The sequence below is a fragment of the Argiope bruennichi genome, chromosome 1 (genome assembly GCF_947563725.1).
Source record: "Argiope bruennichi chromosome 1, qqArgBrue1.1, whole genome shotgun sequence".
In the NCBI taxonomy this organism is placed as follows: Eukaryota; Metazoa; Arthropoda; class Arachnida; order Araneae; family Araneidae; genus Argiope; species Argiope bruennichi.
Genome location: NC_079151.1, coordinates 32000578 through 32013231, shown reverse-complemented (window position 1 = coordinate 32013231; position 12654 = coordinate 32000578). Strand labels below are relative to the sequence as shown.

Genomic DNA, 12654 nt, shown 5'->3' with positions numbered 1-12654 from the left:
AGTTACCCTTTAATCGATAAATATGATAAAATTTTATTTTCTTAGAAGTGGCGCTACCTAGTTCTTAATTTCAGAAATAATTGATTTAAAAGTGTTATGATATATTCATAATAATGAATAATTTTTTAAAGATTAATAAACAGAAATCATTAAAAAATATACATGCATTTCGCTGATAAAAGTGTGTTTTTATAAACTATTTTTATTAAATTTATTATCGTGTTTCATGGTATTGTTTCAGATCGAAATTTTGGAAAAACCTTCCGTCAACAAATATAGAGCTTTAATTCTTTAGCATACAAAAAAAAATGTCTGGCTCATCAAAAGACAGAATTTTGATATTTAAATCCATAATTAAGTAAAAGCAACAATATATTTAAAAGACAAAAATTATTTGGATTAATAAATAGAAAGTCACAAGTAGTTTGACATTCGGTTGTTAAAACGAAATTTTTTTATTTGATTATTTTGCGAAAACATTTTTCAAATTTTCTTTTCATAATTTTGAATTATTGAAAATTCGACCTTACATATATTTACTCTAATAATGCCAATAAACACAAATGTTACGAAGAGAAATAGAAGATTGTAGTAAACAAATGAGATGAACTTTAAGAACAAGAACAATAGAAAAAAAATATTTCTAAGACGGAACTAGAACAGAATTGAAGAAGATATAAAACATAAATACTTTGCGAATCACTTGTCGCTATTTAAATATCAGATATAAAAACAAACAACATTTAAAAAAGAAAGTTCGTTATTTCTAGTTCAAAATATCATTGTTTGGTAATATTTTAGGTCTGATTCATCTGAATTGATTGCATCAGCCTTTACATTCTATGCGTAACGATTTTTACACCACGCAATTTACAGAAAGAATGGCCAACCAAAGAATTAAATGTTCATTAAAGAAAAAGTGAAAAAAAAATCTATTTTGAAATTAATGTCTGGGATAAGCGATTTTTTTCAACATAATTTAAACATTGGCAAAAGCAGACGAGTCGGCAATAAAATTAGTTTCATTTAAATACAAAAATAAAAAACATTGATAAAAAATATAATTAAAATTAATCTTGAAAAATTCAGGAAAATTTATAAAAATTGAACCGACATAAAGTTGGTATCGAAGAAAAACTTTTGTATTCTAACATTTATGTAAAAGTTATTTTAGATAATAATATATTTCGAAGTTATTGAGAGAAAAAATATCAAAATTTTGATTAACTTTTGATTAACTAAATTTTTTTAGATTTTTAATAGCTCTAATTAATCTAATTCAAATTTTGTAAATTCTTATTTTTTAAAAAATAAGAACCTACTACTAAAAAGTAAATGCATACCAAATTTGGTAGCTGTGGAACCTAAAAAACATTAAGTCTTCTGAGTGACAATTTTCACATCGCACAATTTACAAATAATATGCCAGATTAAAACCATTACCATGTTAAAATTAGAAATTGTTTTAAACAGCAAACGTTTTTTTTAATTTAACAAGCCACTGCATTCCAATTTTGATTGTCGAGACAAACACGTTGCTAATGAACATGAAATGGAATGTTCCAAATGATGAGTGAAAACCGCAGGTGATAAAAATTACGAATAAAATTCAATAAATGAAGCTGTTACTGATTTTGTATGGTTATTTGTTTATTATTGCACTTCCATATAGAGAAAAAAAACGATATCGAGATTAAATTCTGAGATTTCACTTAAAATAAATCTGATAATGTAAAGATTCGAGGATTATTTCTCAAAAATAATCATGTTTCCATCACTATTCGAAAAATATATTGCAATATCAAAAATAAAGCCGTATATCCTTATTTAAATTTAAGATTGTTTTTCAAACTTGTTTATCCTCTGATAGTTTCAGACGAAATTCTGAGAAATTTTATTGGAAAAGCAATCTAAAATTGTTTTAAATCGTTTGTTTTTCCCGCCTTTTTCCTTTGTCTTTTATTTAAGGAAATTTGTATCTAAAAAGCAATAAGCAGATCAAAAAATAAGTAGCTTCAACTTATTTCATTTCTTTCGATAATGATTTTTTTTTCAATATCGTTATCGTAATTGTTTATTATCGAATAAAATTTAACAATATTTAAATCTTTTTCCTGAAGTAAATTTGATATTTGGAAGTGCAATTTCTTATGTTAAAATTTTTTATTTTACTCTAATTTATGAAAATGAAAAGTTCTTGAACCATAGGTAAATAAAAGATATATTTATATATAAATTATATAATTAAATGGCCTTAGGCAATCGTCTTGGACGAAAACACAAATAAGATGCTGCTTGTCCATCAAATGAAATTGTCTTTCGTCCATCGAAACACAGCATGCATGTAACTATAATAGTAAATGTAATATCGAAAATTTTAATGAATTATTAATTCTCAAAATTCTAGTTAATGAATTTTATTGAATTCTTTTTTTTCGTTTTTGTTCAATTAAAATGCTTAATTCGTTAAAAGTACAATTCTTTTTTAATATTGGCTTTATGAAGTTCGAACATGCATGTTAAGTTAGGCAATACCAGAACAATGCGTTTATCAAATTTAATTATGTAAACCAATTCTTATTGTATAATTTTTTTAAATATTCGAGTTTTCTAAAGAAGGTATTTTTTTTATATGTTGTTTGTAGATTTTAAAATTAAATGTTTGCACTTTTAAAATATCTAATGTACTTTTTAGAGTTTTTCAGATTGAATTCATTTAAGTCTTTCTTTTTTTTATGCATTTTTAGATTGACTATATACACAGCCTAGTGTGTTTTATAATATTCTTGCCATTCATTGCATACAACTTTTGTTTTCTGTGTGTTTGTTACTTGTTTTGCCATGCGCTCTGTGACTGGTAATTTTCTGTAGTCTGCATTTTTTTTAAATAAACATATACTGCAAAATGGCGCAAAAATTTCTTTTCCTTTCCTATAGATGCATAAACATCTCTCCGCTTAGGAGGGTTGTTTGCGTCGGACCTATTTAAACGGAAATGCAATTAAAACAATTATTTGGGAAATTTGCATGAAACATATCATTTTATGCATTTTCTTTTCTTTTTTTTTTTTTTTTTCTTTTCTTATTTTTTTAATTTTCCACTTTTTCTTAATATCTTATATATTTGTAAAAATACAACGTTGTAATCAATTTTCCGCTTCCTTTTCGATGCCTTCGAATTCTGAAATTTGGTACAATCATGTGTTCCAGATGACAAATCAATTAATCGATTAAAATCCCGTAATTTTTTTTATTTCAAATTAGGTAAGTTATTTGCTATTGATTTGAGAAAAGTTAGACTTCAACATTTCATAATATTTATTATAATAAATTACAATATATAATGACCAAAATAGACTGACAAACAGTAACTGTATCAAATAAAAACCTGTCTATCAGTTTGATTCAAAATGTAACAATTATCTACAGTTTTAATGTAAAAGATCACATATCATTATCATTATCAAGTTACTGTGTTCACAAACAATTGGCCAGACGGACATATATCCAGAAATGTGTTCTTCTAATTCGGGTAGATCTGAAACATGGTGATTCGTCAAAATCTCGAGTTCGAATTTTTGGACGATTTGCAATATTTTCTTCTTGTATACTTCTTTTACAAGAAAATATAAAAATGGTCCATCTGAGTGGAAATTTCTCAGATCAACCCTCCACACCTGCTGCTTCTGGTCTCCATCAGCTTTTGAGAGGGCGGCAAATTCGGGAAACGATCGCTATAAAAACGCCCTCCCTCGGAATCGATCAGGTCGCTGGGAGGGATTGATAAAGCATTGGAAATGCTTGCGTTGGAGGTGAGAGCTAGGAAGGGGAGGGAAGGCAGCTTTAAAAGGGAAGAAAAGGAAGAAAAATATGCTAGTCGAAATCATTTATTGGAATAAGAGCCTTTTTTTTTCTGACACTTGGAAGAAATTATTTTTTATATCACAAGAGATATACTTCAGAAAGAGATTTATTAAAAATCGAGAGATTTTATTTTTTTTTATCAGCGGCGAGTGCAAAGGTTCTATTTATTTTTTATTGTTGATTTAATGCAAGGAGTAGGTGTATTGGCAAAGAATGATTTCGAATTTTAATTAAAAAAATTTTGTTTTTAAACTTTTATTTGATTAATTGAATTGTGAATGAATTGAATTAATGAATGTCCAGACTTCAGTCGTTATAAATTTATTTAATTGTTCAGTGAGATACTTTGAAATTATATCTGATGTTGTTTTGGAAGGACATTTTGAACCATAGTCCGATGATATGTTCCGAAACCGTCTGGTGAATGTATGGTGATAGAAGTTCAATGTGCTGGGTAATGGAAGACGATACTTTATTCCGGAAATATTCTTGAAATCTCGAAGTGCAGATAATAAAACTAAAGTCCTGATATACTCAGAAAGAAAAAAGAGAAATCGTGAAAGTGACTTCACTCTGCGCTTAACCCACCAACAAAGAATTTATCCATCACTTCAACCTTTAAAGTTTCTGTAGGTTTTCCGATGAGCTTGGCATTTCATGGAATTATCCGGAATTGAATAATAGAGATAATTCCGGATAATCCCATGAAATGATAAAGTCAAAATTCTTGCAGTTTCCAGAACTTTCATTGCATCGCCACGCCGGGGTAGGAAGTCATTGAATCATCCATTTAGTATCTATTAAGAATATCTGTAAATCCCTCCTCCTTAAAAAGAAAACTTTTCAGGGAAACGATATTGCTGATTCGTAAGAAAATCTGAGTCTGCACTCGCTTCTCCGAACATCTCCACTACTTGCTAGGGAAGGGTTATCTTGATAGATATGTACACAGCAGATTTTTGTTAAAACCGATTGTTGATGCTTTACATGTTGTTGAAGACTGAGAAAATGTCACTTTTCAGATTCTTTATTATTTTTAAACAAAATGAAACTGACTTTTAAGTTTCAATAAAGCTTTTCTGTAATTATTTTGGAATGCGTTCATTAAGTACCCATGTTAAATTCTCCATATTTAAAAAAAATATTCGGTTACCAATTTGGATTCACAATAATATTTTCGATTTAAAATATAATCTCTCATGAGAAAAATTAAGGTTAGAAGTTTATACACTGGTGTTTTTAATTCAGTAAATCTTAGTAATCTTTAATGAGAATGCTTGTGTTTTATTTCTTATTGTGCTGTCATAAAGAATTTCACATTTTTATAATAACTATGAAATATTTTAGATATTTGTAATTCTCGGCATAAATTTGTAGTGAAATTTTTTTTTATTTTAATATTTTTTTCTGTTTTGAACATTTACCTTGTACTTTAATTTCACTTTGGCATTCAGAATAATATATCGTTTGGCGATTTCGGCAATGACAGAATCCAACTCTTTCAAATAATTTTTACTTATTAAGTTTTAATTAATCAGAATAGTTGCTCCTAGCATATAAAATTAGAAAATACGTTCACGCAGAACAGTAAGTGTCTTCAATATTTTTAATGCATAATAAGATATGTTAGATAATTTTTTTGCCGTTCGTACTTTTTTTTTTTTTTTGCTTTAATTATGGTTTTGGAAGAAATAATTTGTATTATCATTTTTATCTTTGTATCCAAACTTTTATGTTTGCTGTAAACATTAAAAAAATTATTAAATACAATGCCTTTTTTCTAAATTATTTTACTACCATTTCATCAATTTACGTTCATTCGTTTTTATTGCAGGCACCGGCTCCTTTGGACGAGTTGTTCTATGCCGTCGGAAAAAGGACAACAGGTACTACGCAATGAAGATCCTGGAGATAGCTGACGTCATTCAGCTCAAACAAGTGGACCATGTCAAAAATGAAAAGTCTCTTCTAGTCCAAGTCCAGCATCCCTTCATTATTGAACTGTAAGTCTCGTTTCTTACGAATGAAAATGGATTGAGGTATCATCAACTGTATTTCCTCGCCAAAGCAGGGTCTTAATAATAAGGACTAACGAAATGGAATAAAAAATTGAATTTTGGGATCGCAAGAACTTTGAATGACCGTTCATTGTCATATTATTCATCATTAAAAATCAAAAATAATTCGTTAGTTCAAGCGTATTGGAATGATTTCATTGATTTTTCCTTAGTTAATGTATTTACACTAATTTGTTATAATTTTATAAATTAACGGCTCCCTAAATCATTATATTATCCAATTTACATGTACATTTGGGATAACAGAAAAATGCAATGCAAGTGAATTCAATTTTAGAATACTGTAGCGGCGATTTTAATTTTACGACTTGACGACTAGATTTGGCTTTAAATGCCTGTTTATGAAATGTGAGATTTTGAAGACTGGCGGCGTTTTGTTTCTCTTATCTCGTCAAATTATATGGGGCCGCGGTGGCCTGGTGGTAAGGTCTCGGCTTCGTAACCGGAGGGTTTCAGGTTCGAGACCCGATTCCACCGAAGAACCGTTGTTTATGGGGGTCTGTTGCACGTTAAATCCGTCCTGACCAAACGTCCTCCCGCTGGTGTGGTGTGGAGAGGGGGTGCCAGCTCAGGTGTCGTCCTCGTCATCCGACCGCGGTTCAAAATGACGAGGTCCGTCCCAAAATAGCCCTAGTGTTGCTTCAAACGGGACGTTAATATAACTAAACTAAACTAAACAAATTCGTCAAATTTTATAGGACAAACAACTGCTTTGGAGTTGACGTATCTTATTGCTGGAATATAATCGCATCCTATGGCAATTTGATTTTGAATCAGATAAAGTATTCTTCTTCTCGTATTCGAATTTGTAACTTTCTCACTGTAAATTCAACTATTTCAATTCCAAAAACATTTAACGTCAACGTTCGTACTTCCTTTCATAAGTGAAAATTAGTATACAGTCACTTTTTTTTGTACTGCACTTTTTTTATGCGATTTTACTTTTGTAATTTTTTACGTAATATATGAATACAACGATGTTTGCATTATAACGCCGTTGCAATGTTTTCTGTCAGTGTACATATGTATACTAATACAATGTGTATGACATACAATATATGTACATGTCACATCCACTAATTCCAAAAATAAATAAATTCTAATATCTTCAAGTGATGAATGTGATTTTGAGCCAATTCATCATAAGAAGATGCGTGTTTTGAATTACTAGGAGTAGAATTGAATTATATGCATTTTGAAATTATTTCATGTATAAAATGGGAAATTGAATTTTTTAAAATGTTTTCATGCGTAATTTAACTATTTATTTTATTTGGAAAGCACTTTCTCCTTTATTTCTTAAATCTTCGACAGATTTTCTAAGTGAGATTTTTTTATGTACGTAGTCCTACTTCATCGCATAATTTTTTTTTTCTTTAATTTGTTGTAAAAAAATTGTTTTAGCTATTTATGAAGTTTTAAAATATTTTTTGTACGATTTCTTTTATGTAGTCCCTATCTACCACGCAAAAAACATATACTGTTAAATATTATGTTTTTCTGCCAAAAACGGATACCACGTGAAAAAACTGTGTGTAGCTAGCTATGTTGTAGAGAAAATATCCTGGGTTTACTAGTATTACTGTATTTTTTAATGCAATTTTAAAATTTCATTGACATGCCCCACTCGCTTTCTAATATAAAGTCTCTATATGAGTTTCTATATGAATCTGTATGAGTTTCTAGTATAAAGTCTCTTTATATCAGAAACTCATTGTTGTAAATTGCATATTAAGTTTCTCCTGCACATACTTGTTTTTATGTTTGTAATTAGTTATCCATTCATGGTGATTTAAAGTTGTAAATAAATGAATAATAGAATTTATTGTTTTATATAAATAATACTTTTCATCTAATTTGTGTAAATTCTCTGTTTTATTTAAATAAATGAAAATAAATTTATCCTGTTCGCTTTATTTTTGCCTATAGTCTGTGGACACACCACGATGAAACCTGCCTGTACATGCTGTTCGAGTATGCCTGCGGCGGTGAACTGTTCACGTATCTCCGGAACGCTGGTCGCTTCTGTAGTACGACGTCCATGTTCTACGCCGCGGAGATCGTCCTAGCCCTGGAGTACCTTCACAAGCTGAGCATCGCGTACAGGGATCTCAAGCCAGAGAACCTTCTCTTGGACAGGGATGGACACCTCAAGATCACCGACTTCGGTTTCGCCAAGAGACTCACGGATAAGTAAGTCATACTGGCTTGAATCACATTCGCCATTAGCGAAAGTTTTGAAACTGATTTTATTTTAACTGTGTCATTAACGTTACATTCGATGCTAAATAAGTCACATTGGGTTGAATGACATTCGTAACCAAGTGAAAGTTTTGAAGCAGACAGGTTTTAATTTATCTGGGTCATTATAGCAGTATTTGAAATTAAATTAGTCATACTAATTTTAATTACATTCGCAACTAGGTGAAAGTTTTGAATCAATTTTTGATTTTATTTTAATCAGTGTAAATGGAGCTGTTTCTGAAACAGAAGAATAATATATATGCCGAGAAGAGAGAAAAAACTCATTTTTTATACTCATTTTTTATAAAATAATTATTTACATATTATTTTTTAAATCAAGAGCAGTTTGCTGGTAGTTAAATTATTTTCAAGAGATGTTAAATCATCGTCGACTGCTTTGGCAGACATTTTGGCGCAAATCGATGTAGCAAGCTAATAGAATCACGGGGCGAGGAATCATTCATTACTGCAGCAGTCTTTAAGAATTTGCATAATTACTAAACTTTCGAATGTATTAGGTCAGTCAGAAATTGAACGCCGAAAGAGTTTTGTGATATTTATATTATTTCTTGATATTTACTATGGGCAATGCTTCTTTTGGAATTTATGTAAACTGATTCAAAAGAAAACACTGTGGGTATACTTTTTCTTCGACTGTTTCGCTTACTTCTATAATGTGCATATTTTCTGTTTATCTCTACCGTTGAAAATAGATACATTTTGGAGCTTTGAATGATTGGAAAATTCGAGGGCCACATGCTCAATTTCAATCATCCATCTTCTCCCATTTTTGAGTTATATATTCACTTATAAATCGATATGTAAAAGACAAGCAGGGTACCTGTAGACGAAATGGTGCATAATATGAGGCAAATCTGAATTTCTAGGGGGGGGGACTGAAATTGGTCAAAATTTCGAGTTTGAATATTTGCCGATCACAATACTTTTCCTGTTTATTCTTCGTATACGGGAAAGTAAAAATACTGAATGGAATGTTTAAAAATTAATTTTCCTCAGTATCTTGCATCATGTGAGGGGGTGAGTGCAGTGTCGCAACGATTGAAGGGACAGGAATATAAGGCACCAGGCTTAGGAGGACAACATGAAGACCAAACATCGCAGTATTTGTGTGAATTTTTAATGTGGATTATGATGATTAGTAAAAAATAATAAGGCTACGCCCTGGATTACATTTTCTTAACCATTCGTGGTAACTAGGGAAGAAAAATACTATACCACTGGATGCGTTACCCCCCCCCCCTTTTTTTTTACAAAAATCCATTACATTAGAAAAAAAAAACTTTGAAAAGAAAACCGTACATTTTTTTTAAAAAACAAAGGAATAAAATAAAGCTCTAATTCAAATAGCTATTTATACTTTAATTGTACAAATTCTTTTATGACGTTGGAGAAGTAAAAAATACCCTGCCTTTTTGGTTAACGACATTATCGGATGCGAAATCCCAGCTTCTACTGAAGCGTCTAGCAACTAAGACATTAAGCTTTTTTAATGTAAAGGTTTAAATTGATTGATTTATGGGTGTACTAATAAAGAATAAATAAAAATTAGCTATGCCATCGTAAACTTCACATTTTATTTACTTTTTTTTTCTTTTTTACAGAATTGTAGCGAAGATTAATGAGACGAGGCTTGCAAATTTTATTATTTTTTGTTAATGCCGTTTTGTAGTATTCTTACATCAGCCGAGTATCGTTGCTAATATTCCCTTCCAACATAATTTTTTTTATATTCGTCGTCACATATTTCTGGTAGTAAATCACTATTTATTTCAAACCGATTTTAGCGATTCATTTTGATTTGAGTTTTCATATGGATAGGTGAAGGAAGCTCTATGGGGGGGGGGGGAGATCTCAATACAAAAAAAATTAATGTTATTATATATTTACATCTAAAATATACTGCAAATAATATAATATTCTGCCAAAGTGCGTGATTGTCCACTACTACGTTCGTTAATTAATCTGTGAAAATGTATATCGAACTATTTTAAACAAAAGAACAGTGCGTCTAGACAGGCATATCTTCTAGTATAATAATATTCTAAATATCGATACATTTGATTTTTGAAATTTCTTCTATTAAATATTTTAATTGGCTTTCATATTAGTCTTCTATCGACTTTTTCCCTTTAATTAGAATGTTTGTTTGAATAGTGTAAAACATTTTTTATCAAAAGATCAATAGTCCCTTCATTTAAAATGTTTGTTTGAATAGTGTAAAACATTTTTTTTTTTTTTTTTTTGTAAAAAGATCAATAATCCCTTCAATTAACATGTTTGTTTGAATAGTGTAAAACATTTTTTTTATAAAAAGATAAATTGTTTTGTAATTAGTTTCTTCTGTGTTTAGAACGTGGACCCTGTGTGGGACGCCTGAATATCTTGCACCAGAAATTATTCAGAGTAAAGGTCACAACAAGGCCGTTGATTGGTGGGCCTTGGGAATTCTTATTTATGAAATGCTGGCAGGGTGAGTATTTTCATGCTATGAAAATTAAGCGTATATTAAGCAGCAAATTAGAATTAATAAACGCTTCTATTACAACTTTATTGTATTCCTTGAGATTGCCTCCAATACAGTAACCCAGACAAGAAAGCTAAGTAGTTTTTCTAGCAGCCCTATTTACAATAATGTATACTTTGTCAACCCTCTGGATTTTTAGCTCTGAGGACTTGACATAGTTTATACTCTCGGCGAAGTAAAGAAGTACATTAAAGTAGATTTCAACCTTTTATTTTTTAAAGGATAATTATAATGGAAATTAAAATTTACATTTGAGTCGTCAGTGACCATTGGCTTGCTCATCAGCACAGTGTTCAAGTTTCATTTAAACTGGATGTGTATTAACCACATACCATTGGCGAACTTTAGACTTAACATGCCATTGATGAATATAGTCAATAGATTAACATGATATCTTTAGCAATTTTCGCCTTTAAAATAATATTTCTTTTTTTAAAAAACGTTGCAAATAAGCTTTTGATCAATTTGATGGTTAACTTAAAATAAATTTTATGACGTTATTCAATAATATAAAAAACTGGTCTGTCCTATTCTTCTTAATGGCAATTCTTGAATAAACTTATCTCAAAAATAAAATATTCTTCTTTATTTTTCAGTTTCCCGCCATTTTTTGACACGAACCCATTTGCAATCTATGAAAAAATACTGGCTGGTAAAATCGACTGGCCCAAGCACATAGATCCCATTGCCAAGTAAGTCAGATGAAATGTCATTAGCATTCTTAAGTTAACCACCAGTTGAATGTGAATATTGTTATTTATCTGCACATTCTGTAAAGTCAGATTCGAACTTTTATTTCTGCTTATCCGTAGTTATGAAAATTAATGTACAATTATTTATCTCCATAATATTCTTCATTATTTATTAGAAAATATTTTTAAAACAGTGCCTGTTAAAAAAAATGATATAGGATAGAACCTAGATGCATCAGTCTATTTTGTTTCCATAAATAGGCAAACATTTCAAGTACATTAACTGCTCTGAATAACATTTGTTGCAGCTTTTCCACAAATGAATGAATGTTTTTTTTTTCTGTTATTGTCCCTGATAGTTAATAAAACGCTTATTTTACTACAAAAATAAGAAAGAACTGTTGCGACATAAATCGTAAATATTTTATTTAAAAGTAGCTAACGATTATTTTAATAATTATAAATTTTATTTTGTAAATAGTTGTAAAATTCAGATTGGCAACAGTGATATTTTTGGAACTTGTTGTTTAAAAACGATGCTAGAATTTTTGAATGAAAATAAGTTGATGTAAATTTGATATTATTATCTATGATGTAATAAGATTTAGTTTTATAGTAAGTTTGTCTGCATTTTATTTTTGTTGACTGATGAATACAACAGAACAATGATGCAGCCAATTTAAAAAACATAGTATAATGATGTCTCAAAACAAAAGTATAGCAATAAAAATATGTTTCTTTTGAAAGGATAAAAAATAAAATAATTGGTTGCCTCATATTTCGTTTTTGTTCACTCGCATAATAGCTCTTAGAATACCCGCGCGGATTACAGAAATTTTTCCTATTTATTTACGTATGACAATATGGCGATTCTAATTATATTTTATCCGCTGTATACAGAGTGTCACAAACATTTAGGTAGGGTAGGATACATCTAAACGTTTCGAAATCGTATAGCAATGCTAGGTTGGAAATGCTTGCCAGACGCGGTAAGTAGCGTTCTCGCACTGAAACGAAGATATTTCAATATTCTATAGTAAGATTCAATAATCATACCAATGAGTCAAGTTGCGTACGTGGATTGGTCATGATCATAACCAATCAAGTAGCAATGACGTCACAACTACAAAAAATTATCCAGTTAAATGAATAAAATGGCCTTTCTTTTCAAGTAATGAAGAAAATGGTTTGTTAAACGCTATCACAAAATAAATTTTTAAAAAAGAAGTCG

The 12654-nt window shown here is 29.8% G+C and overlaps 1 protein-coding gene across 3 annotated transcripts in view; it reads left to right on the top strand.

Annotated features, from left to right (window-relative positions):
* The window catches only part of LOC129964684 (cAMP-dependent protein kinase catalytic subunit 3-like), a 104955-nt gene that overhangs the window by 70313 nt on the left and 21988 nt on the right, over positions 1 to 12654 (top strand). For all 3 annotated transcript variants that reach the window (XM_056079123.1, XM_056079122.1, XM_056079120.1), the window contains exons 2-5: positions 5699 to 5867; positions 7872 to 8135; positions 10558 to 10677; positions 11328 to 11423. In XM_056079123.1, the coding sequence (XP_055935098.1) occupies positions 5699 to 5867; positions 7872 to 8135; positions 10558 to 10677; positions 11328 to 11423 (649 nt within the window). The remainder of the gene's footprint in view (positions 1 to 5698; positions 5868 to 7871; positions 8136 to 10557; positions 10678 to 11327; positions 11424 to 12654) is intronic.